Source organism: Triticum aestivum, chromosome 3B (assembly GCF_018294505.1).
Source record: "Triticum aestivum cultivar Chinese Spring chromosome 3B, IWGSC CS RefSeq v2.1, whole genome shotgun sequence".
Taxonomy (NCBI): domain Eukaryota; kingdom Viridiplantae; phylum Streptophyta; class Magnoliopsida; order Poales; family Poaceae; genus Triticum; species Triticum aestivum.
Genome location: NC_057801.1, coordinates 826,786,880 through 826,814,070, shown reverse-complemented (window position 1 = coordinate 826,814,070; position 27,191 = coordinate 826,786,880). Strand labels below are relative to the sequence as shown.

General features: G+C 43.1%; 1 protein-coding gene across 7 annotated transcripts; it reads left to right on the top strand.

Annotated features, from left to right (window-relative positions):
- The first annotated feature begins 48 nt into the window (after nucleotides 1-48).
- Nucleotides 49-23,613, top strand: LOC123072698 (uncharacterized). 7 transcript variants are annotated; one of them, XM_044496302.1, is made up of 21 exons: nucleotides 49-273; nucleotides 10,074-10,095; nucleotides 10,202-10,340; nucleotides 10,673-10,931; nucleotides 11,033-11,264; nucleotides 14,732-14,882; nucleotides 14,944-15,150; nucleotides 17,322-17,376; nucleotides 18,571-18,710; nucleotides 18,780-19,044; nucleotides 19,257-19,479; nucleotides 19,592-19,745; nucleotides 19,846-20,427; nucleotides 20,594-20,655; nucleotides 20,727-20,781; nucleotides 20,877-20,913; nucleotides 21,047-21,378; nucleotides 21,521-21,652; nucleotides 21,743-21,903; nucleotides 22,804-22,872; nucleotides 23,217-23,613. In XM_044496302.1, exons 3-21 carry the CDS (start codon nucleotides 10,212-10,214, stop codon nucleotides 23,275-23,277), a joined length of 3,306 nt encoding a protein of 1,101 aa, XP_044352237.1. In that variant the 5' UTR covers nucleotides 49-273; nucleotides 10,074-10,095; nucleotides 10,202-10,211; the 3' UTR covers nucleotides 23,278-23,613. The 7 variants fall into 7 exon arrangements, with proteins under 7 accessions (XP_044352237.1, XP_044352240.1, XP_044352238.1 ...); XM_044496305.1 differs by having other exon boundaries at nucleotides 10,188-10,340; XM_044496301.1 differs by lacking the exon at nucleotides 49-273 and adding an exon at nucleotides 5,713-6,314.
- Nucleotides 23,614-27,191: the final 3,578 nt, after the last annotated feature.

Genomic DNA, 27,191 nt, shown 5'->3' with positions numbered 1-27,191 from the left:
TTAAATACTTAGGTCGCCCATCTCACCGAGGCTCCCCCGACGACTTTACCTCCTTCCCTCCCCTAGTCCTCGCTGGACGCGGTAGAGAGGGCGTAGGCGCTGCGGTGTTCTCCTTGGCTTCCCCTGCAGCGTTTGAGTGGGAGGTTGAGCAAGAAGGGGTGAGAGGAGCCGCCATCGGGAAGGGAAGCTTCACAGGCCGACGGGAGAGACGCCGCCATCACGTCGTGGCCGGCTGCTGGCGGCCGTGCGGGAACACGGCGGGCGACTGAACAGGTATGTGGTGGCGTTGCATCGTGGTGTGTTTTTTCTTGTCATGGCTCGGCGCGAGTGGTTGAGCGACCGCTCGATGCCTCTGTACGAGATCCTAGCGCATGGCCTTCCGTGGGTGTATCTCAAAGCTCCGAGCCTACGCGTGCATGTCTCTTTCACTTCAGCGTCCGGAGAGGAAGTGAGAGTTTTTGAAAAGTTTTATTGTTTAGCTAACAGCTAACAACGGAGTGGTCATATGAGTGATGCTATGCATACCATACATTTGTGTCCGATTTGTGGTTGAAATCTGCTCTGCCAGTTAATTCTTTTGTAGTAGTAGTAGTAGAACAAAGACATATCCCTAGATCCGGATCATACAAGAGCCGTATCCTAGAACCCCTCAGGATGCAGGCCGGAAGACGGGAGTGGGTGGCGGCTGGGATGGGGGCCGAGAGAGGGAAGACGCGGCTAGGGTTTGTACCGTGGGCGCTGGGCTTTCATTTCACACGGTGAATACAACGGACGGTGGAGATCGGGCAAGACACGCAATCGAACCGTTGATAATCCCTGACAATTGTCTTACCCACCATCTTCTTTTCCGAATAGTTTAGGACTGAACTGTATCGAGCAGGTTAGCGGCAAAGACGGTCAATTTGTCATATTTTAATCGGAGTAAAATGCATCGGTGGTCATTGAACTTACTGTATACGCTCATTTTGGTCACTGTACTTAAAAATACGATCAATACGGTCCTCATATACGAGTTGCGGTTATTGTACGGTCACTGTCACACCGTATTGTTTTGTATTTGTTTTAGTTGACCGGTCAAACAGTTTGAATGGTGCATTGTCAGCTCATTTTCTCTCTCGATCTATATGGGACCCACTTGTCACTGAGTGTAAGAAAGAAGCAGAGGCAAAAATAAAAACGCCCGGGGGAATCGAACCCGAACACGCACACTAACAGCAGTCGTGCGCTGGCCAGTTGAAAAGACAACAATATATGTTTTATTTCTTCACATGTTCCTTTATTAAACACATGCAGACATTAACGCGCACACACATGCCATACGCTACTTGAGGCAGGTCTTGAACCAGACCGGCCACTAGATTTTTTTTTTTTTTGAGAACGCCACAGGTGCACAGGTGCACGACACAAACTTTATAACGTACAGGTACTACTATTTTGTATCTTTTGCCATTGTCTTAATATAATTTGAAGGAGCTCTTGCTTCGAAACAGGAGGGGAAAATGGGTTTTGTTTGGAAACTTGATGCATGTCATGGCAGATCTCTCAACTTTATGCCCAGGACACGATGATGCAAACGCCATCTTTCTGTACTTTGCCGCTCCGTTTACAAAACAGGGAAACAATTCAACACACAGCTAAATATTTACAAGCAGTACTTCCTTTTGTCTTTGCCATAATTTAATTAGGAGCTCTGCTCTAGCTTGGGAAAAGGAGGAAGAAAAGAAGAGCCTGAGGAGAAGAAAGAGCTTTCGGCCGCATGATCATGGATGTCACGTGATTGCAGAACGATATACATTAATTAATAAGACTCCGTTCTCCAATTTAGCCACGAAGCGTCGTTGGCTCAGCCAGCTAGCGTGCTGGACTCATGTCGTTCTGTTTAAGGTTCAATTCCTCACGGTTTCTATTCTTAATTTTGCTTCTATTTCTTTCACCTAGTCACTCACAGGTGGGGCCGTGTAGATAGGCAGAGGAAATGAGGCATCATTTAAACTGTTTGACTGGTCAACAGAACAAAATACGAAGCTATACGGTGTGTTAGTGACCGTATAATCACCACACCTCGTATATAATGACCGTATTGACCGTATTCTTGAGTACAGTGACTAAAGTGAATTTATACGACAAGTTCAGTGATCATCAATGCATTTTACTCTTTTAATCGGCAATCGGTATCATAAAACTATTGAAAGAGCACGTGGAGACATGAGCGTTGCACTACAATCGAGAGCATCAGCGTGAAGAGCAGTGGAGGCTAAACTATTTTAACTCATCGTGCCTTTTCATGTGGGTGCAAGATCTCGATCGCAGATTTGAATCTGGCTCCTGTTTCCCGTGCCAAACTGCACGGCATTACCTCAAGATTAAAAACTTTTGAAACCGCGCCGTTTACTTAGTCTTGTTACTACTTCTTGACAGTCAACAAAAATAGATTAATCGCAGATCTGGTCTTGATGACCTGATACTTTATTCACTATTGAAGGGCTAAGCTGCTTCTAATTCCCGTTTCGCTCCGGCTTAGATGCTTCATCTACACAAACCGCAGTGCAACTAGTTTTCTTTTTTTGGTCTCTTGTCCTTCACAACTGCCATGTTCTTGCCCCCGAAAATATACTGCTCTGTTTTCAGGTGTGAATGAGCAACTTTTTGCATTAGTTTCACTGAATTCATGGTTTATTAGCACAAATCTTGTTCAGCCACTAGCAACTTCCTACTGTGCTATATGCAGCATTGGCTCACCTGGTATTTACTACTCCCACCGTTCTTAAATATTGAGCAGTTTTAGCATGCACTCTCTTATCTTCTCTTTTTACATGAGGTAAGAAGGTAAGAGTTACTCGAACCCACTACTTAATGAAATTAGCGGCTCAGATCTATATATACTCTTATCTCTCATATGAAAGAGGATATAAGAGGGAGCATGTTAAAATATGCCTTATTATGTCAATGATTCAGGTGCTCATTAAGAGCTTTATTGGCACGAAGAGTGAACAATGTATTTGTATTTTTGTCAGTGCATTTTCTGGTTTTTAACTATTCAGTTTCTCTATGTTTTTTGTGAAAACAAAAATTCAACTTCTCAATGCATCCACGAATCAGAGACATCTGATCGCAAATCGGAATCATCAAGTTCACGTACTGGACACTGACAAGTATGGGTCAGGCGACATGAATCACGGAGCATCGCTGTCCAATAAGCGGTCGAACCAGAAACTGGACAATCTACCATTCCCCAAATGTATTGTAGTGCTGGCTCTGAGTAGGGTCACATCCTCCTTGTCACACGGGGTCTGAGTGCCACGCCAATGTCTGTCTTGTTGCCTCCACTCAATCCACTTCCAGCTGAGCTTATGTGCTCTACCGAAACGTCTGATGTCGAGTACGCGAAAGCCACGATCCTTGGGGAGGCAACAATCACGTGTTTTTAAAATGATAAAGCAAATTCTGCACAACGGTTTAAGCTCAAGCTACATCAACACGCGTTTTGGCTTGTGATGAAACTGTGGGCACATGGAAGCAACATCGGCAAAAGCCAAATACTCCCTTCATCTTAAAATAAGTGATTCAATCTTAGTATAACATTTTAGTATTACTTTATACTATAGTTAGTATAAAGTTGAGACACTTATTTTGGGACGGAGACAGTATGGTAGTAGTAGGCTCGGCGCGACTTAACTTAGGTTCGAGCGACCGCCTAATACCTACCTATGATGTCCCTCTACATCTGCCTGCTAAATAGTCGATTTTGTCATGGGCGTGGGAGCCCATAGCCATCCGGTATCTCAAAGATCCGAACTTAACCCATGGACCTTGCCGTTTAGATGGCCGGAGAGGACATGTGAGATTTCTTGTGAACTTTTATCATTTAGGATTTTTTAACCGATCCCAATAAGGCCGTAAGGGAGGATAAATTTGGTTATCCTCCCATAAAATGCACCTAGTCGATCCCCTATCCGGTGTAGTGGAGTAAAAATTATACTATGCCTGCCAAAATCCCCTTCAATCTTTCTAAATATACTCATGCCGCGGCCGAGAAAAAGTAACGCCTCTCTTTCTCCCATCCCCGCGCCACCCTATCTCCCGCTGCCGCAGCCACCACACCCCGCCGCCCCCACCGATGACCATCCCTTCAGCGGGAATGGAAATCATCCACGCGTCGCCGCCCGTGCCGAAGAAGAGTTTGGGGATGAAAAAACCCACCGGGTTCAAACTCCTCCTCCAACTACGTCAATGGCCTCTCGGGTGGCCACCTCTCCGGCAATGGCCTGCCACCCTCCCGCCGAGCCAAACGAGCTCGAAAGCCACGGCGGCAGCAGCGAAGCTCGTCGAGGCGGGCGCGAAGAAGGTGAAGAAAGGCAAAGCGGTGCCTCGTCCAAGGCCGATGCCTCGTGCAGCTACTCCGCCCCCCCTACGGCCAATGCTTTGGTGCGGGCGGCGGCCACAGCCGGCAACAAGCATCGCGGCCACCAAGTGCTCGATGAAATGCCTACAAGGTAAAAAAAAACTCTTTCGCATTTCGATCGATAGTGTTTGTTTGTTTTGTTGTCTTAGTGCGGAGATGAACACGACTGAATTCCTCACGTCTTCGGGGTCCTCGGGCGACATTGGACTTGATGAGTTCATGCGGTTAGGACACAAAATAAACACAATTTTAGTTTTACTCCAGTAAGTATAGGGGATCGGCTAGGTGCGGCCACCGATAGTGGAGTCAAATTTTACTCCATTAATTTTACTCCGCAGGATACTCTCTTAATTTTAAGGGATCGATTAGAAATGCCCTTAGCTGACAACTAAGGGAAACTCCAATGCACGACCCCGAATGGACGTCCATTTTATTCGGATTTCGTCTGTTTGGGGGTGGCATTGGGGCAACGTTTGCCTGTTTTCTGTGATGCGCCGGCCGTGCATCCAACGCGGAGCCACATCTAGTCCGCCTGGTGCCTGTATGCACACATTTTTTTGCCAACACATTTTTTATTTCATCAACGACATTTTGATACTAGAATAGCAAGACCAAATAAAATAAGGACCACAATTAGACATTTTAACATAAATCCAACTTCCATAACTACTCTCATAAGTTGGATTAATATCTTCTCAATGCTTTCATTGTTGATCTGCGAATTCTTGATTTTGTATATTTCTTTCTTCTTCAATTGTAAAGGAGCAGACGTTGCTTCACTTCGAATCTCAGCTTTATTCTTATCTCTAGCCTCTGTTCTAGCAAGGAGTGCACGAGCATCTGTCATATTTAGAGTAATGCTAGGTTTACAGCATCTCCAGCAGACTCCTTAAAGCGGTCAAACCCGTAAAAGAAAGGTGTTTACACTTTTGATGAAATAACAGCACCCAGCAGATCCCGTAAAACTTGTTCGGCCCTTAAACTTTTTAAATGGCACTGAAAATCCATCTGCGAGAAGATTATATGTACAGCTCGAAGGCAATATACAGTTTGATCTGTAAACCGCTCAAACCTCGCCGAAGCAGACGCGCCGCCGTGAAACCGCCGGAATCTACATGGAACTCATCAGAATCCGTCGCCGCACGTTAGAAGAAGCCGCCGTACATCAAAATTTGCCGCCGCTAGTCCAAATTGCAGCCGGCTCGACCTCCAGTGCCGAGGCGAGGCCGTTCACGGGCAGGACGGAGAAGGCCACCTGTGGCCCGAATCAGGGCGGGGCAGCGCCGGGGCGAGCAGGGGTGCCGGGGCGAGGCACGCCGTGGCCGGAGACGGGCTCTGCCGGAACGGGAGGAAAAAAGGAAAAAAAGAAGGAAGAAAAAAATGACTATAATAGGATAGAGTTTTATTTATGGGTCTGCTCTGCCGGGGCAATTTGGCACCGTAAAAACGGTTTACAATGTACTTTACACGTTTTTAAGGTTCAACTTATAGGGGATTTGTACAGAGTTTATAACGGACTAACCCCTCTCCCTCACTAATCTCCGCCCCCTTCATTTTCAGGGTGGGCCCCGCTTCATTCTAAACCAATCAAAACAGCCCATCTCAGCTTAGCCCCCGTAGTTTTCCGCCCACCGGGCCCCGGCATTAAATACTTAGGTCGCCCATCTCACCGAGGCTCCCCCGACGACTTCCCTCCTTCCCTCCGCTACTCCTTGCTGCGTGCGCTAGAGAGGGCGTAGGCGCTGCGGTGTCCTTTGCTTTCCCTGCAGCGGTTTGAGTGGGAGGTTGAGCAAGGAGGGGTGAGAGGAGCAGCCATCTGGAAGGAAAGCTTCACAGGCCGACGGGAGAGACGCCGCCTTCACTCGTGGTCGGCTGCTGCGGCCGTGCGGGAACACAGCGGGCGACTGAACAGGTATGTGGTGGCGTTGCAGTGTGGTGTGTTTTCGCTTGTGGTTGGGCGACTTCTCTATGAGATCCTAGCGCATGGCCTTTCGTACGTGCATCTTAATGCTCCGAGCCTACACATGCATGTCTCTTGCCCTTTAGAGTGCCGGAGAGGAAGTGAGAGTTTTCGGAAGTTTTATTTGTTTAGCTAACAGCTAACAACGGAGTGTTCATATGAGTGATGCTATGCATACCACACATTTGTGTCCGGCTTGTGGTTGAAATCTGCTCCCAGTTAATTCCTTGCGATGTATCCTTCCTCTGTTCCTAAATATATGTTTTTTTAGAGATTTTAATATAAACTACATACAAAGCAAAATGAGTGAATCTACAGTCTAAAATACGCCTATATACATTTGCATGCAGTTCATATTAAAATCTCTTTAAAAACCTATATTTAAGAACGTAGGGAGTAGTAGAACAAAGACATATCCCTAGATCCGGATCACATACCAGAGCCGTATCCTCATGTGCAATGTTAGGACCCTCAGGCTGCAGGCCAAAAGAGGGGAGTGGGTGGCGGCTGGGGGCGGGGGGTGACAACGCGGCTAGGGTTTGTGTCGTCGCCGCTGGGCCTTCGTCACATGCGATGAATACAATGGATGGTGGACATCGGCCTGGACATGCAATCGGACGGTCGAGAATCCCCGTCAATTGTCTTACCCATCAACTTATTTTCCGAATAGTTTAGGACTGGACTGTATCGAGCAGGTTAGCTGCAAAGACGGTCAATCTATCATATTTTAATCGGCAATCGGTATCATAAAACTATTGAAAAAGCACGTGGGGACATGAGTGTTCCCACTACAATCGAGAGCATCAGCGTCAACAGCAGTGGAGGCTAAACTATTTTAATCCATCGTGCCTCTTTATCTGACTGCCAGATCTCGATAGCAGATTTGAATCTGGCCCCCTTTTTCCCGTGCCAAGCTGGCCGTCATTACCTCCAGACTGTCTACCCCTGCTATTTAGTTAATCTTGTAACTTATGAGCGTCAAAAACAAAATATTAATCCCAGATCTGATCCTGATGACCTGATCCTTCCTTACCATTGAAGGGCTAGCTTTTAAAAAAAGTTAAGACCCCTTGCCGCATATGACCATCTTTATTAATTATGGAGAACACTAACGCCCACACGCTGGAAGCCAAACCCGTCCACACGCCTTATAATACACATACTGTGCCACGTCACCGCATGCATGCATGTGAAAATTCTTTTGAATTTCCAGTTTTTAAAATGTTTTATATCTTAAATGAAAAATTCGATTGAATATCCGTTTTCACCTTTAAATCCCTCGCGGCGAGATCTTCAAAACTATATCTCATATCAATATATTTCGACGATTTTTTTGGGTTAAAAGTTGCCATGTCTATCGCATATGAATTTCCATGATGTTTACACTGAAGTTGCCATGATATGTTTCAGCTATTTTCTTCTACATTTAAAAGTAAATTTTGACATATTGTAAAACGGGGAATTAAGAAACTAGACTTGCTATGAATCACAAACTAAATTGCCGTGATACATGCACTTAAAATTGCCATGGTTCATATAAAAAATAATTTTCATGGTCAAAGTACTGGAATTACCATCATCAAAAAAACTAAAATTACCATGCTCTACAAACTAAAATTGCCACATGGCAACTTTAGTTTAAGCACTATGGCAAATACAGTGTAAACATCATGGCAACTTTTGGGCAAAACAAAATTTCATCGAAACATATCAACACGGGGTCTAGTTTTGAAGATCTCGTCGAGACGGATTTAATGGTGAAAACGGAATTTTAATTCGATTTTTTAATTAGGAGATAAAACATTTTTAAGCAGAAAATCAAAAAGATTCCTGCTGATGTCATTTGTTCATACGTGGCAAAATGAGTGTTGATGAAGGCGTGTGGGCGATGTGCAAGATGCCACACGTGTGGGCGTTAGTTTTTTCATTAATTATTGAACAAAGGTCTGACAAAAACATATATCAAGCCAAGCCGTCACTCACACCTACAAACTCAATAATGAGGAGTGCTCTCACTCCCCATATCTAATACCGGGGTCGTTGCCAATCCATCCACATAACATATCGAAACCTACAGCCAGGCAACAAACCTAAAGCGTGCATCACATGCACACGTTTTAGAAGCCGTAAGCATCATCGAACCGCTGACCCATCTTCAGGCAAGAGATCTGCATCATCCTTGCCATCCGGCCGCCCATCAATGGCACCACCTCCCTACGCGCAAACTGTTGAGCACGTCGCAGTAGCCGCCGGTACACCCGCAGCACCATGCCGCCGTGTACCACCAGCCGACACAGCTTGAAGCCTCCGGAAGATTTGTCGTGCGTAGCACCTGCCGAACAGGCATGACACTGCGTAGCACCTCTCGGTCAGACATGACTTGACATCTCCACTGAAATTCCGTGCAAGACAAAGCCACTCGACCTCCTGCCTCTGTCTTTCGGCGTTGCTCCACAGATGATGCTCCCAAGAGAGAAACAACACCGCAGTGCCACCATAGTCCGATCTAGAAGGCCAGATCTAGGATTTCCCCCGGAACAACACGAGTGGGTCGACAAACGACGATGCCTTCATCAATGTAACGACGCATAACGCCGCCATAGGCTCAGTTTTAACCGGCAACCATGTCTCCCCGGCTTGCAGGCGGGACTAGATGACGGATTTGGAGATCCGACCACCTAGCCTCAGGCCGACCATCTCCAACGGAGGAGATGACCACCACCGCCAAGTCCCAACTCCATGCCGAGAAGGGCCGTCCGACTCCACCGCCGTCAGTAGCTACGCCCAATGCTAGGCCAAACACAACCACCAATAGCACATCACGAGCACCCCGGGGATGCCTCCCCGGCCTGCCTCGACACTGATCCAGAAGGTCGAGCACAATCGACATTATGAATCCGGCGAGCAACCACCAAGACCACGCGCACCATGGATGCCAACCCGAAGGGGATCTCGCCTGACTCCGGCTAGCACATGTGCCACCGCGCCCCGCGCCGTCAAGATCCGGCAGGTCGACCATCGGTCGTCGTTGCCATCACCAACACGCAGCCCACCTCGTGCAGTCCTCCACGCCCGCCACCGTGGCAGCCCAGCATCGCCAAGCCCCGCACCACGCCGCGTTCAGGCCAGGGTAGATTGCCCAATGGCGATCCCGCCTCGCGAGAAGGAGAAAGCGCCCCGCCACCGCCCATGTCGGGCGAGCTTCGCCCACCGGCACGCCCTGGCGGCGGCAAGGGGAGGAAAGGGGGAGGGGGTCGCGGTCCAGCGGCGGCTAGGGCTTCCTCCCCTGCCGCCCGTGGGAGCGCCAGAGGAGGTCGTGGGAGGTCGTGGGTCATGGGAGGTTTGTTGAAAAAATCTAACCTGGGATCTCTTGCCAAGCTAAGCTGCCCTGAGAAGGGCTAGCTAAGTTGTTTCTTCTTATTCCCGTCTCACTGCGGCCAGATGCTTCATTTACACAAACCGTAGTGCAAGTACAACTGGTTTTCTTTTCTTGCCACTCTTAAAGCGCTGGTCTATTTTCAGGTATGATTGAGAACTTCCCGCATTGGTTTCACTGCATTCGTGTTTAACTAGCACAAATTTTGATCAGCCATTTGCAATTCCTTGTACTCCTCTTTAACCCGACACTATATATGTAGCATTAGCTCACATCATATTTACTGTATGCAATGCTTCTCTTGACGTCAATTAACAACTTTTTTCCGCCCATAGGTGCAAAACTCCGAGAGGACAAGTAAGCTGGAAGTTGCCCCTGACTTATATTTCGAGTCTTCTTATTTTTTATGGAAAAATAAAAAAAGAACATAAATTGATTCTACTGCGAAGTTATGTTTAACCAGGAGCAGCAGCATGTGGAACAATGTAGATCTCAAAAGTGACCAGCCATGTGAGCTATCACACCAATTCATAAAAAAGATTACAAATGATTACGACCAGCAGCTAATAGTTGGCAATGGTGCATTCGGAACAGTTTTCAAGGTATGACTATGTACACAAAGTTTTCCTCAAATTTATATATTTGATATGACCCTACAAAAGATACATTATATATGTCTGATACCACATTTAAGCAAAATTTTCATATTTTTTGCTCATGGTTATATCATCAAAAATACTGCTAGCAATGTAACTTAAAAGTGATAGAAGGTGATAGCAACATTAACTACAATAGACATGTCTTGCTAGCATGGAAGAGTGCTCTAGACTGCTAGCAATTCATACCATTCTACTGCAAGTACATTTCCATAATATCATTACTACCATAAAAAAACGGTGGTAATGTCCGTGTATTAATGAGAGATGGTGCACAGGGTATTTGTGAGAATGGAGAAGAGGTTGCTGTGAAGGTACTTAAGAACATGACAGGAATTGATAATAAGGAATTTCACAAGGAGTTCGAGAACCTTAGGAGGCTCAAGCATCAAAATGTCGTCCAGCTATTGGGTTTCTGCAATGAAGCAGAGAAAGTACTTGTAGAAAATACTGGGAACCAACTTATTGCTGACGAGATGCATACGGCGCTCATCTTTGAATATGTACGCAATGGTAGCCTTGACAATCATATGTCAGGTAATTAAGTTGCTGGAAACCCACTTAACATATTTAGCATATAACTCTTCATGGTTTATAATATTACATTTTTTACTGTATTATTTTTGTATTTTTTACAGCTGACGGATGCTCAGGACTTAATTGGCATAAACAATACACAATAATCAAAGGGATCTGTCAAGGTTTAGAATATCTTCGGCATGGATTGGAGCGTTCAGTATGGCATTTGGATTTAAAGCCTGGTAATATCTTGCTAGATAACAATATGATCCCGAAAATTGCAGATTTCGGATTATCGAGACTCTTGGGTAATGACAAATCAAGAAAGACAATTAATAACGTCGGTACAATGTGAGTTATCTCAGGCGAAACATTTTATCTGCAATTTGCTTTGAGATGTTACAAAACTGAGCAGCTTCCGTCATGCTAGATATATCCATCTGCGGTGAGTATTTTTCAAGGAACTGCTTCAATACATAACCAGCCAAATAAGCCATTAGTCCATTAACTCAAATTGATTATACACTTCGAAAAGTGATCAATTTAGGCTTAGGCCATATACTTTTTTACGTGATCAAATAAACTCAAAACCAACTCTGGAAAAAAAATGCCAACTGAACTATTCACTCGCTTTAAAAAAGCAATGCGGCCCAATGCATTCACGTCAAAGACACACCCTGGGAAGAGTACTGTCGCTGGTTGGCCACTACGATGGCAAACTATTTCTGCACAAGGCAGGGCCGTCTCCAGAAATTTGAGGCCCCCGTGCAAAATGCTAAATGGGGCCCAAAAGATGGAAAATGCCACACAGGGTCCCAACGACACAAAGAGCTATGGATAATCAGTTTTTTTTAGTACCAAACTTTTAGATTTTTCTTTATATGCAAACCTGAATCAAGGTAATTGAACGATTTTTGTCTCTGGATTGCAGCAAACAAAAAACAAACTATAAGCCACATGATCAAATTAAACCAACATCGTAAGTTGCTGAAATTACTGGAATTATTACGAATAGAAATAGGTCTATTGACAAACATATTAGGAAGAACATATTGTCTGAAACTAATAGTTATTACATTGACAGAATTAGCTAATTTCATCTAAATCTAAGTGTTCATATAATGGCTTTCGGAAACTTGCATTTATAAAAATTAAAATAATATATTTGTTCTAATACGTAGTAGAACCTACCGCTTCAACGACATTGACAGGAGCACCTAACTACTGATATCTAAATATTTATACCAGTTCTATTCCTCTCAGCTTAATTAACATCTTAGTACCTCCCGGTTACTAACTCAAACCAAAGAGACTCTAATTAGGACTAAACTCCAGCAATGAGATGTTGGACAAATGAACATGACAGAAGTAGTTTCATCACCAATCCTACAGAAGCAGACACTTGAAACTAGCAATAGGCAATAGCCATGTACTGATGTCCATCTGAACAAAGTTACTAGAGTTAGGGAAAGCCAGAGAATGGAGATGTACCACCCTGCTTCTGTTTCTTGGCGACAGACCACAAGAACGGCGCTGTAACGACGCCAGTGCTCCATGCGTCCATGGATGATCCCCTAAACATTAGTGGAGTAAAAAAAATATTGTACACATTTTGAATTCTAGCCACATGAATTTCAAACACTTCACAATATATATTATAAAATATTGAAATTAAAACATGCATAACATAACTGTCTGAACATATAGTTTCATCACCGCGATTTTTGAATTATACATGCATAGTTCATCATGTTGAGATATAAATGCATAGCCCACATTTCCCCGTCAGAGCTTTTGGGTGAACTGGTTGGTGCGTGCAATTTTTTTTTTTTTTTTGAAAAGGAGGTCATCCACCGGCCTCTGCATCGGAAAGATGCATGCGGCCACCATCAACTTGAGATTTTGGGTGAACTGGTTGAGGCGTGCAGTTTCTATACATACAAAAGGCATCACTACAAACACAATGTTTGGTCCAAAATCACCATAAACATAACATGTGTATGTTGTGGACCGAGCCAACCAATGGCATGCATGAATTCAAACGAGGTGGTTGCCGAAGAAAACATTCCCGCCACCATCACAACCACCATTCTGAAGAGAGCCTTGTGCTTGGTCAAGATCTCCCCACGAGTGAGTTCCCAATACTTTCTTATGGTTTCATCCATCGTGGTTTGATTCATGAACATGATAGCACATTCTTTGGTTTTCTTGGCATCACGAATCCTCTCCTCCTCGAGTGGAAGTCTACCCTCCTCCGCCTTCAACTTTCTCTCTTCGGCCATCAACTTGGCCTTCAATTTCTCATCCTCCAACACATTGAGCTCATTCCACCTCGACATCTTCTCTTCTTTGTGTTCGGCCACCAACACCTTCTTGGCCTCAATCATGGCCACAAGTTCTTCTTTGTATGTGCCACCATACAAATTTCTCTTTTTTTTGTAATTTTGTTCCCTTTCGGTCTATTGTTGGCCTCTTCATCAACCTCGCCGTCCTGCTCAACGGGTATGCTCAACCTTGATCTATTTGGAGTTGTCCTGAAACTCTTTGGATCCACTTCTCATTCTTGCATAGCACTTTGTAGCAATGATGCAATGTGAAGGGCTTGTGGCCGAACTTGGTGTTCCTATACTTGAATAGTTCTTGGATGCAGGGGTCATACTTCACCACTTGCACACCGCTCGGTGATGCATGATTCACTTTATTGATGAAATCAGACCATTGGTTGCATTGGTCATGAATGGTGCTCCAACGATGCCCAAGAGAACCATGTCTACGGCTTGATTGCACCTCCACGGAGTTGTTGTAGTGGTACGCAATTCTCTCCAAAAACATAGTTTTGGTTTGATCCATTCCAATCGTTGCATCCGCGAAGATGTCCATCCAAGCATCACAAAGAGCAACATCTTCAATTTGATTGTAGTTGGCGGCGCGTGACCTTGATGACGCGTGCTACTTCAGTCACCTCCACAACTTCAACTTCATCGGCCACCTACGCATTGGCCACCTCCTCTTCTTCCATGTCTTAGGCCACCTCCTCTTCTTCAGCCGCCTCCACATGATACCAAATTGAGTAATTATTGAGATCATCAATCCCCATCATTGCCGAGGACTCCAAAGATGCTAAGAATTCGGATGTGTTCATCTCCACACTACGACAACAAAACAAACTACATCACCATCGTTGCGAACAATCACCATCGACCGAAATGTTAAATATGTTTTTCTTTACCTTGTAGCCATTTCATCGACCACTTGGTGGTCGACCCTTCTTGTCGGCTGCCTCCACCGGACGCGCTGGAGCAGTGGTCGTAGGGGTCACCAGAGACACTGCACGAGGCGCCGGCTGTGGATGGGGCGTCATTGTGGCCTTCTTCTTGTTCTTCGCCACCTCCTCGACGAGGGCCGCCGCTGCCGTCGTCGGGTTTCTAGCTCTTTTAGCTCCAACGGAAGTGGTGGGAGGTCGGCGGGTCATCGCCGAAGAGGCGGTCACAATCCCGACGACATTTTCCACTGTTGGAGCCGGAGCTTGAACATGCATACGGATAACATAACAAATAGGGACAACAACTATTGTAACATGGCAAGCGATTGTTCGTGCTGGTATAGAGGAGGTGAATCCACGGGCTCTCTGGTGGAGTTTGAATGTAAAGAGTTTGCCTTAGCCGTCGCTGATGAGGGGAAGGAAGTATTTCTAGTGCAAGCATCACATGCATGGTGCCCTGAGGCACTGACTACCTCCTCTGCTTTAAGATTCATATATAGAAATTTCTATTTAACTCTTCATTTGGTTTAGTGACTTTATGTGCATTGACGTGCAGTGGTTACTTGCCCCGAGAGTATATAGATTATGGTCTAATCTCAGAACAGTTCGATATATATAGCTTGGGGGTTATAATTGCAAAGTTAATGGCCGGATGTGAAGGCTACTTCGATATTGATGACATGGGAGAAAAAGGATTTGTCAAGCATGTAAGACTTAACCCTTTTTTCATATCTATTTGTGCTATCAAGTTATAACTCGATGATCTAGGTACATAACAATTGGAGGAAAAGGCTACGTGCTACGTTGGCCGCGAGGCCACTTGAAGTATATTGTGAACAAGTCAGGACGTGCATTAACATAGCAGTAAAATGCATGAACCGCAGGCGACAAGAAAGACCCACCATACAGTCCATCGTCTCTGATCTGATAGAGACGGAAATAATGATTGGTAACCTACGGCTGGAGACAGAACTGGTGAGATACTGATACTGAGATTCATTCTGACATAATTGGCATTTCCTTTCTATCAGAATCAAAAGTATATATCGCATGAGGGGATTATCTTATTAGTAGTACAATTTAATCTGATATCAGTGCTCAGTAAAGTTCACGATATTCATGTAGATAGACAGGCGTATAGACATGTGCTATTTCCTACTCCCTCCGACCCAAATTAAGTGTTCCAGTTTTGAACTATCGTTAGTTAGTGTAAAAACGCTCTTATATTATGGGACGGAGGGAGTAGTTCAAAATTGCGACACTTATTATGAATCAAAAGGAGTACTTTATAGCAACCTAAAAAATGTTAGCTTCATCTTGTCCTAGCTAGAGTCACATTTGTAACATCTCACTGCACTTCTATTCTTGCTTTATACTAAAAAGAACGATTACGTGGAAGCGCTACTCATGTCAAACTGATGACCATGAAGTAATATAGAGCACTATATTGTGCTCCCGAGTGCGTGGAAGTTTAAACGCCGAAAGGGGAAATACAACCCCATGTGTGCAAATAGGGAGATACTGACTCCATCTCAAAATATTGTGCATATAACTTCAAACTCGTATACTGAGGAGTTAAGAGTGGTCACTTAAGATTCACATACTCTGACTAGTGACTCTGTAGTGGAGCTGTCCCAACGTACCCTTAGCCTATCATCACGACATTCCACAGTTTGCAAAACAGATCTCTACTCTTTCCTTTTCTCGTTCTCTCTCGTTTAATGGACACCTAAGTGCACCGAACCGAAGTGTGTTGATTTATTACTCTTGATATATTACTCGGAGCACTAACATATCTTATTTCCCCCTCTCACCAGTGAACAAGACAATTAGTGTATGGCCACATGTCCACATTCACGAAAAACCTTTTTAGGAGAACAAAAACAAAAGCAACAAAGACTCTTGTCCCAAATAAGTTGGCGTAGGCTAGAGCTGAAAGACATAAGATCTTGCAATCAAGTCATGATTCTGTCACATGGGTAGCTAGCTTTCACGCACTCGTGTCAATAGCTAGTTCTTTGATGCTATTCCAGTCCTAGATATGTCTCTTTACGGACTCCTCTCATGTTAAATTTGGTCTACCCCAACATCTTTTAACATTATCAGTACGCCTTAGCCGTCCGCTATACACTGGAGTTTCTGGTGGCCCGCGCTGAATATGTGCCCAAATTATCACATAAGATGTCGGACAAGCTCATCTTCAATCGGTGCTACCCTAACTCTATCCAATAAATCATTACTCTGGACCTGATGCTTCATTGTGTGGTCACATATCCATCTCAACATGTGCATCTCCGCTACACCTAACTATTGCACCTGTCACCTTTTAGTGGGCCAACACTGAATGCCATTCAACATTGTCGGTCGAATCGCCGTTCTATAGAATCTTCTTTTTAACTTTTGTGGCACTCTCTTGCCATATAGAACTTCAGAAGCTTGATGCCACTTCATTCATCCGACTTCGATTCGATGGTTCACATCTTCATCGGCGCCCCTGTCCTTCTGCACCCTAAATACTATAGGGTGTCCTTATGAGGTACCACCTGCCTATCAAGGCTAACCTCCTCCTCCTCGTGACTAGTAGTACTAAAACCGCAGAGCATTTACTCGGTTCTAGTTCTACTAAGCCTAAAATCTCCCGACTCCAAGATTTGTCTCCATAACTCTAACTTTCTACTAGCCCTCTTCCGACTATCATCAACTAAGACCACACCATCCTAAAGAGTATACACCATGTGATGTCTCCTTGTATATCCCTTGTGACATCATCCATCACCAAAGGAAGAAAATAAGGGCTCAAAGCGGACCCTTGGTGCAGTCCTATTTTAATCAGGAAGCCATCACTATCGTCATCACTTGTTCATATCTGGGTTTCATCTCCATAAGAATGACTGAGCTTTGATGTTGGCTTGCCAAGCCTATCACAACCCTTCGCCTTTACCCGGGCTTGGGACTGGCTATGTCCAGTCAACATATTCAAAGATAACCTTTTTAGGAGAAAAATATTGAAAATATTTTTTTTCTTTTTGGGGCTAAATTAGGAATGTTGGAATAAAATAGCTATTAGATATTTCTCTTCTTAGAAATATGGGGAAAGTGTGACTGGTCTTTTACTTATTGTCCTAATTGTATTTTGTCCTTCGCAGTTCCTTGACGAAGAACACAACCTTCCCGAGGGAGGCATCCAAGATAGAACACCTAGTCAGTACTACTCTGTATGCTCTTCTTTTTAAATAATGAAAATGCAAATCTTCCCTGTCTCTAATACATTTTAAAGTATTACAGAGTCGTCACAACATTGACAAAAAATGAACAAACATGAGGTTGCATCTCAATAGCAACTCAAATGGCGCATGTTGCGCATGTGGTATTGAGTAGTCTTGATCTGTAGGTCGAGGAGGTCGGCCAGGTGTAGCTCTGATCGTCCTAGGATCTTCTTGTCATTTTCAATGACAACACTAACGAATTTGATGGTTGCATTGTCGACGAATTCTCCTTGGGATCCCCTACCCCGAGATACGCCGGATTTAGCTCCATCAGTGGCGGTCCATAAAGGTCCTTCTATGTGATCGTCGCGAATCAATGGAGTCAAGATCAACGAGGAACTTGGTTCTGGCAAGGTCTTTGCGCCGGGAAGGAATGTCCGTCGCCCAGATCCCAGCTCAATGGATGCCATCATGCAAAGTTCTCTGCTCCTTCCGGAGGAGAAAACACTAGCTTGAGGCTTCGTCAAAACCCTATCCACATTCTTAACTTACTCTGTTCTCCATGTCGTCAGGTGTTTCGTTCCGGGTCACATAGCTCATGTATGAAATGAAGTCACGAGAAATACATTTGATGATCGTAATTGCCTAATTTTCAAGAAATGAATTTAGGAGAGTATGAATATATATGCCACACAAGAAGGTTAACCATACGTCTAATTTTCAGAGAAAGTCACGAGAAGTTCAATTATAAAAGAGGCGCAACGGATGAAACATAGTTAAGATCCTATAATCAAGATATGCAACACATTTCGGCCAGATAGATCCACCGGAGATAAAAACCGACCGGACCCAAGTAGATCTGTCGGAGGCAGACCTGCATAGGCACGAAGCGCACCGGACATGCTTCAAGTGGTATGGGCCCCACTATAGGCATGCATGGAGCAGAAGGATTATTTGGCCACATTGCATGGACGGGCCAATCCTCACTCCATGTAAACGCTAGGTGGATAGGATATCATCTTTAAAAGTTAGATTATTGTTACGTATAATGATATCCTATCCATTATCCGGAGTACAGTTCATTTTTTAAGAAAATTCCAAAAGAACCAAAAAGTATATGTCAAGTACTTCCAATACACCGACATATTGGAAAAAAGGACCCTGACATTTTGCCTACTATGATCATCAGATATGGCCTCTGAATCAAGTAGATGTAAAAGCATAGATGGTCGGGCGAAATTGAAGGAAGTGCCGTTACAACTATTGAAGAGAATTACAAATGATTTCTCTGTGGAGCGAATACTCAGTAGTGGAGGAAGTGTTTATAAGGTATGACTTTGCCTTGCCTGTTTCTGTCTATTTAATGGAGCTAAAAGAAATTTAAAGGGTGTTTAACAGGGAATTCTGGAAGATGGCGAAGTGGTTGCTGTAAAGAAACTTCAGGAAAATACGCTAGTTGCAGATGACAAAGCATTTATTAAAGAGGTTACAAGTGTTGCCGCCCTCATCAAACATGAAAATGCACTCCAGTTGGTTGGCTTCTGCCATGGCAAAAAGAAGAAATTAGTGCCGTCGGATAACAAATTTATTACTGCAGAAGTTACGCAAAGTTCCCTATGCTATGAACATTTACCTACAGGAAGCCTTGAGAGGAATCTTTTTGGTAGGCAATACACTATCCGGTATATTTTGGCGTTCCTGTTTTAGTCCAAATAATGTTTACTATTATAGGTGCCCACCTCCACCTGTCACCCATATTTTACTAAAACATTTCATCCACCGGTGTATCTTTCATTTTTAGGATTCTAAGAAATAAATGCTATTGAATGTAATCATTTTAGAGTGCTTACATAGTTCAATATTTCTCTTGTTCAGAAGTACCCACAAAAATGGACTGGGAGACACGCTTCAAAATAATTAAAGGGGTTTGCAATGGTTTGCTCTTTCTACATAGCACTTCTATTGTCCATATGGATCTCAACCCTGGAAACATACTATTGGATAATAACATGCGGCCAAAAATAGCGGACTTTGCTCTCTCGAGACTCTTCTGTCATGAAGCAACACGACTTTGCACGCAGACTGTTGTGGGATCATAGTAAGTCAGTCAGAAACTGCAATAATATGTTCTCCTTTACTATAAATTAAACTGCAGTTTAACATCTGCGGTAACACATATATATTATGCTCTTAATGTTGTTGATATTCAGTGGATACATGGCTCCGGAATATCTATACAGAGGTGAAATCTCCACCAGGTCAGACATTTACAGTTTAGGCATGCTCATCATAGAGATCACTGCAGAAGAGAAAAATCTTTCGAGGAAGGAGAAACAACCATCTGGACGGACATTTATTGACAATGTAAGGAGAAATATGTGACTTAGCGGTTTGAAGACTGAGATTTTAGAAGCTTATGTATTTATATTACCATGAAGGCTCATATTTCCAATTCTGCATGTAGGTACGTAAAACTTGGACACGTGAACATATCGCGTCATTGTACTCATCCTCGCCCCCCCAGCACCTCCATGAAGTCGAAGCATGCATCGAAATTGGACTGAAGTGTACATCAATTGATCGGCGCAGCAGACCTTCCATAGAAGAAATCGTCGAGACGCTCAACGGCCTTCCGCAGATAGGCTGTGATGGCCTTCTCAGCCTCCAATCCCGGCGGGTAAACTTCCCTATGGAGCCAAGAAGGTTGACCTCCAGCTCGGTTTACCTAGTGAACAACACGGATGCCCTTATTGCCTTCAGGCTTGCAACCGAACTCCCAAGGAGGTACCTTACAAAGCTACCATTTTGCGGGATTGTGCCGCCAAAGTGCGCCAACACTTTCACCCTGATAACACGCGAGCAGAAGAAGCCGCCACCGTCAAACAGTGACGACTGTCTGATACTACAAAGCAGAACTGCACACAATGAGAATATGGACAATGTTTACCCAGCTAATTATGCGGCCCTGTTCCTTGATACCGCTGCCGATGAGGTGCAAGAAGCCAAAATTGTGGTTGCCTGTGAAACTGAAACTATCCCTGATCAGGTAAGTTCGGGTTAGAGTTTGCTAAGTTTCTAATTATAATCAATATTTGCATTGTCGTATAAAACTTAGTGTAATTTCCATGGTGGCGATCTGTTCATTCTCACTTATGTCCTCTTCTACCCAAAATTTCACTAACTTAATTTGGTTGCACTTTTGTATGATTTAGATCATAGACGGCCAAAATTATCGTGAGGTATTGTCCATAGATGTCCACCCAACCGAGCCGTGGTGAGTGCTTGCGAATTGTGAGGCCATCAATAATTCCTCTCTGTGTTTTGATTTCCCATCATTAAATACAGGATCTTGACAAGCAACCAGAGGGGTTATGTTTGCATTTGGAACTACCAAACACAGGTAGGTTGCCACCTTCCTTCATTGGTATAGTGCACTACATCTTGCTCTGAGCATTTGGAACTGATCAAACATTCAAACAATGTTTTCTTGTGCAGGCAGAGGAGGGTTCTATTGAAGTGACTAGAGAACCAGGCATGCTTCCTAACACTGTTCACCTTGCTTAAAAATAACTTGGTCTAGTAATGAAATTTTGAGATTTCAATGCGGTAGCAGTAATCGCCTTTGAGAACAACCATTCTGATACATTATCCTTCCCATATTGCAGTACATTCAGCAAAATTTATTGGACGAGAGGAATGGTTTGTGGTCGGTAGTGGCGATGGATACATCTATGTGTGCGATTATAATACCATGGAAGAAGTCGTCGACATGATTGAAGCTCATGATGGTCATCGCATCATGTGTCTGGCCGTGAGTCCAACTCAACCGTTTGTGCTGTCAGCATCTGACGACCACACGATTAAGCTTTGGGACTGGGCTAAGGAATGGCAGTGTACCCGAACTTTTGAGGGGCACTATGACACAGTCACACGAGTAATGTTTGACCCCAGGAACAACGAAAGCTTCGCGAGTGCTTCCATGGATCACACTGTCAAGGTTATATTTTCCTTTATTTTGAACCCGGTGTTCATGATTTGAAGCTATGTTGCTTGTGACTTGGACTGTACTGTCCTTGAAAAGGGAAAAAAAAGATACAAAAAACCGGTGCTTATTTGGGATGTGTTCCTGCAATTTACAGATCTGGAATATTCACTCTGCGACATGCAACATCACTTGGGATGGGCATCCGGATGGTCTACTCTGTGTTCACTACTTCCCACGGTACTTTCAGCAGTTTTTGATTTCCGGATCCTCAGATGGTGCTGCAAAGGTATTTCGTGCGGCTTATTAAGTACAGAACAGTGCATTATATTTATGTGTGAACACTGATGTGTTGTTTCACCTTCTTATTCTCAACAAGATCTGGGACCTAGAGACAGACACTTGTGTGGATACGCTCCAAGACCATGCAAAGGGTATCAGTGCTCTTTGTTGGCACCCAGAACTTCGAGTGCTAGTTACTGGTTCGCTTGATGGGACTGCACGAATCTGGAACTGGAAATATGCTAGTAGTACATACAGGTACTTCTATACAGTCTTACAGTGGAACAATGCAGAGTTGACCTTAGATGCTATTGATTAAGTAACAGTAGCTAGAGTTCATTATCTAGCTAGCATCAAAATTACAGCCTAGTTCATCATAAAGCAATGAATTTTGTCCTTCCCTTAATTTTACTTTTAAACAGAAGCCTATTCTTAATTTTGTATCGAGCTCTAGTAGTGACCATCTGTGCGGTGATGTAGTAGCTCAGCCCAAAACACAGATACTTGAGCGACCACGCAACAAAGACCAGTGACAGTCTGACAGATAGAGAATATTACAGAACTGTATCACTAAACTAAAGCAAGGGTTGTTTGTTGTTTTCCAAATTGTCCATGCTCCCGCTGGGCCAACCAAAGTTAACTTCCTCTTATAATCATCAGAGGACATACGCAGCGGCCAAAACATATGTTCAACATTTTCCCAGCAAAATTGTGTTACTCAAAGTTGCATTACACTTTTGACAGATAAACTTTTGCTATATTTTCTTTTCCAGCCCATTGAATGTTATTTTACTGTTTCCTATCAATGGGTTTCAACATGGCAGGTATAAATCAGAGAAAAGAATTGCCCTCTCTCAGGCTCCATACCAAAGCAGAAAAACTCGTCCTTACAAACTCACTTTGAGCCTAGAAAGTCGTTCGACAGGCCACAAAATAAACTTAAACTTATTAACAATCTCTAGAACATTAGAAAAGGAGTGCAAAGAGAATTGAATTAATTGTAGGACTTGAATTAATTGTAACACTATGCGTATAGAAAATGAAATGTGGTGTGCTCATTGGCTCCCATGGTTTGAACCTTCAGTATGTAGATTCGAAGCTTTATTCTTTTAACACTTTCTCTAAAAGTTAATGGTGGCCGGCCTTCTAATATTGTAGGCTTGAGAACATCATTGGATTTAATCTTGGCGCTGTTAACGCTCTTGGATACCTAAATGGGTCAACAAGGTAAAGCTCTTGTTTTATCTTTTATTTCAATTAGAACACTTGCCACCAATGTATGTGTCTCCATGAGTTCAATTTTGTACAAACACAACCAGACATGATATGGCCTTTAATGAGTACCGTGCTGACTCTTCGGTTTATATTTATCAACGCAACAAACTACATTATTATTTGATGAAATCACTTCATGCATGAGTCATGAGAACACCTATTCTGCGGGTATCTTCTAGTATAAAGTATGTCCACCGATAGTATGTTTTACTTGACAAAGACGCTGCATTGCCATTTCTGTTTATTTTGCAAGACGATTTTTTTTTGCAATGATAAGTATACTGTTTTTTTTGTAGGATTGTGGTTGGATGCCATCAAGGAATAGCACTGATGGAAGTTAACGAGCTGACCGCCTGACCCAGTTCGCGGGCAAGCTAGAATAAAGGACTATGTGGAAAACTAGAATTCCAAAGTGCGTTTATTTACCTCCGGGAGATATTTGTGTAAGAGCAACTATCACAAAGTTCTTTTGTAGCTCGTCCTACATGGAACCTCTTATCTTCAGCCCTTCAACACACTCGAGCAACTATACATCAAGGCATGAAAAGGAATTGTAGGTACAGACCAGATATAACTAACCCTAGATGCCTGGATGCATTTTCATTAGTAATAAGATTTTCCATGGTAGCTAGGGAAACATGTTCTCTACAACTGTACATCAAAACCTTGGAAATGAATTTTAAGTTCAGAACAGATATGACTTACCCTGGTTGCATTTTTACCAGTATTATAAGATCTCCAGCATAGCTAGGGAACACGTTCTCTCACTCGGACAAGCAATTCAAGAAACCTGCATGCAAATACACACCATATGTAAACTCCAAACCTGTTAAAAGAGGTTAGCTAACACAATCATAGCAGTCAAAGTGCCGACGGTGGATCAGGAACATACTGAGATGAAATGGCGGTAACAAGAAATTAGTTTATAAGGCTCTGCATTACCCGCAAAATAAAGAGGCTCTGCATTGATATTTTTGAAACAAATAGGGTTTTTTTTACATACCCTTTCCTCCAATCGGTACCCAAGTAACACAATCACCTCCCAAAGAAGGTCCGGAACACCATGGTCGGCGCCTGATGAGGTAGAAGAAGAAATATCATTCACCGCATGGCCGGCGCCTGATGGCCGATCAGAAGTCTGAGTCTCCGTGACGAAGAAGAGGAGCCGGGCTAGAAGATAGCAGGGATGCACCGCGTGCATGCATCAATCTACCTAGGTATCAATAGCCCGTTCAGCCTCAAAGAAAGGACACGATGAGCGGGTTGTAGCCCCACTACGATCGGCCGGGCAGGGAAACGGCGCACCTCCACAGCCACTAATGGCACGCTGGGACAACGGCAGTTCCATGCCCGTCGACCGTCGGGTCGCTGCCACGATCAACTACACCAATTATCGGGTGCTCCCTGCCTTGAGGTACTTCCGGTGCTTCAATGTTATAAAAACATTTTTAAATGTTTCAAAAAATTCTAGAAAAAAATATGAATGTTCACAAGGAATGTGACTACCATCCCTAGAAATTTCAGGTCCAAAATCAAAACACACATTGAGAAACAAAAAAGTGAAATCTAGCATGAATAGTGTAAAACAAAGACTAAAGCCACATTGACACTATTCATATCTGGATTTGTCTTTTTTGTTTCTCAATGTGTATTTTGAGTTTGGAGCTGAAATTTTTAGGGGTTGTAGTCATATTCTTTTTGAACATCCAGAATTTTTTTCATAATCTTTTGAAATGTTTACAAATATATTTTTTGTTATTGGAGCACCGGGAGTACCCCAGGCAGGGAGCACCTGATACTTTCCCCTGTCCACTCGATGGAAGCCCACCCACATCTTTTTTTTTCTTTGGAGGAGAACAGCCCGTACAGGCGACGCAGCAACTGGACGACCCAAATAGTGTAGCTGTGCAGGATTTTTTGTCTATGGTTTTTTACATGTTTTTCACTGTTTGCATCGGTATCCTCTGCTTTTCTTTGTTTCTCTCGTTTGTTTTCTTTCTTATTTTTATTTTTTTCATTTTTTTCAACAGATGCCTACAAATCTCATACAACGGTACATTTTCTATATACATTAGGAACAATTTTTATACACGTTTAACATTCTCTAAATATATGATTAACATATTTTCAAACATATGTTTTGATATCTAGTTTTTTCAAGACACACTGTACATTTTTGGTATGCATCTAAAACATATACTTTTTAAATACATGTTTTGAACATTTTTAAATATGTGCTAAACATTTTCAAATACACATTGAAACAATTTCTTTGACTGATACAACGCTTTTTTTTAATTGTTTGAACACTTTTTACACTGTGTAATTTTTTTAAATGTTATGAACATTTTTTTGAAACTCGTAATATTTAATTAAATGTAATGTACTTAATGGTGCGAATTTTTGTTTACAGTAAAAAGAAATTTGTTTTAAATGTCACAAACATGTTTTTTGAAACACGTGAACAATTTTTATATGTCACGACATTTTCTTGAAGTTTTCAGCATACATTTTTAAAATTACGCTACCAATTTTTTTTACATTGTGGCCACGTTTTTCAAATTCTTTTGAGAATAAAAACTATTGTTGTGTCCTACTCGGCATGTGGCATGATTATTTCATGTACTCCCTCTGTTCCTAAAAAATTGTCTTTCTAGAGATTTTCAACAAGTGACTACATACAGAGCAAAATGAGTGAATCTACACTCTAAAATATTTCTATATACATCGTATGTGGTAGTCCATTTGAAATCTTTAAAAAGACAAATATTTAGGAATGGAGGGATTAATTATTTTGATTTTTGAGAAAGACGGTTTCTTCTTAATTCCAGTTTTTTAATGGACGCCCCGTCTTCATTTCGTATCAAGCCATCCGTGCCATGCATTGAGGATTTTAACCGCCACGTGCTATAATAGCTTCAAAAAAGATTCTATACGACTTGGTTGTTCCTCTCATCAAGAGAGACTTAGTCCAAAAGATGCCATGTGGCCACACAGATCTCAAAGCAAAGCAATCTCTTTCTTCCCTAGTTTACTTACAGCAAGATCTACAAAATCAATTCGCATTCACAAATCAGTCGCCCGTGACATGCTACTACGATATCTTGTCAGTGGCAAAAACAGGCCTATGGCAGCTGTAGCCCTAGGCCTAGTTTTTTTTTAAAGAAGGTCATCCCCCGGCCTCTGCATCGGAAAGATGCATACGGCCTTTTATTTGTAATTCATTTATACAAAGTACAAAAAAATTACGAAAGTTCGTCACTAAAGCTTGATCAGCCTTAGCCGTAACCCGTTGCTAGCTTCACCATTGTATCTTGTATGTTCAGCCTTGCTCACGAGGTTGGTGTTGGCTAAATCAGCAACCAACTTTTCATCAAACGGTGACGATGCGGTCACAGCGATGGCCGGTAATAGTTGTGCTTTCTTGCACATGGCCACACCCCGCCACACGTGTCTTTTGCATCAAGTCCTTCTGCAGACTATGAGAATGAGGATTCTATTTCTATCACGCAGGTCGCTGCTAGCCAAGGACGTTGTCACCACATGGATGTGGTACGCCTATCGATCATGGTGCATGTGTTTCTTTGCTTGTCACCGACTTCTTATATTTTCAGCTCATCCGAGAAAATGTTCCTACTCATGTGCTTTATTATCCAACACCACCTTGATCTTATGGGTATTCGGCAACGATGTCGCTCATCGACTGACTATGGATGCATAAGAATAGAAGATAGAAGAAAACCGGTTAAGAAGAAGACTAGAATGCTTTTAGTTTGGTGCTGCTATGTGGCATCTTTGGTTGTTGGTCTCGCTTGATAAGAGGAAAGACCCGGTCGTACAGTACATGACGTAGTGAAGTTTGAGCCACCTCTAACTTCTGCATCAAAGACCAGGAGCTGAACCAACATACAGAGAATATTTCAAAAATTACATCAGTATTGAAAATTTATTTTAGGTAAGTCGATTTTTTTGGCCAAAAGATTAAAAAATCCAATGGCCCTCCTTCTTTCTTCTTTCTCCAGCTTTATTAAGCTTTTATTGCGGTTTTCTGTGTAGTTCGACTAAAGCATATGTGTAGTTTGGCTAAGACATGTGATTTTTATCGATTCCACTGTTTTCTTACGTGGGTGCACCATGAGTGCATCAAAGGTGGGTGTAGAAAAACCACACTCTAGTATTTTAGAAACAAAGAAACGTAAGCATCGATCGATCAAACTAACTGGTCACCGTACATGAGCTGTAGTTGTAACACACGTTTGGGGTAAAGACAA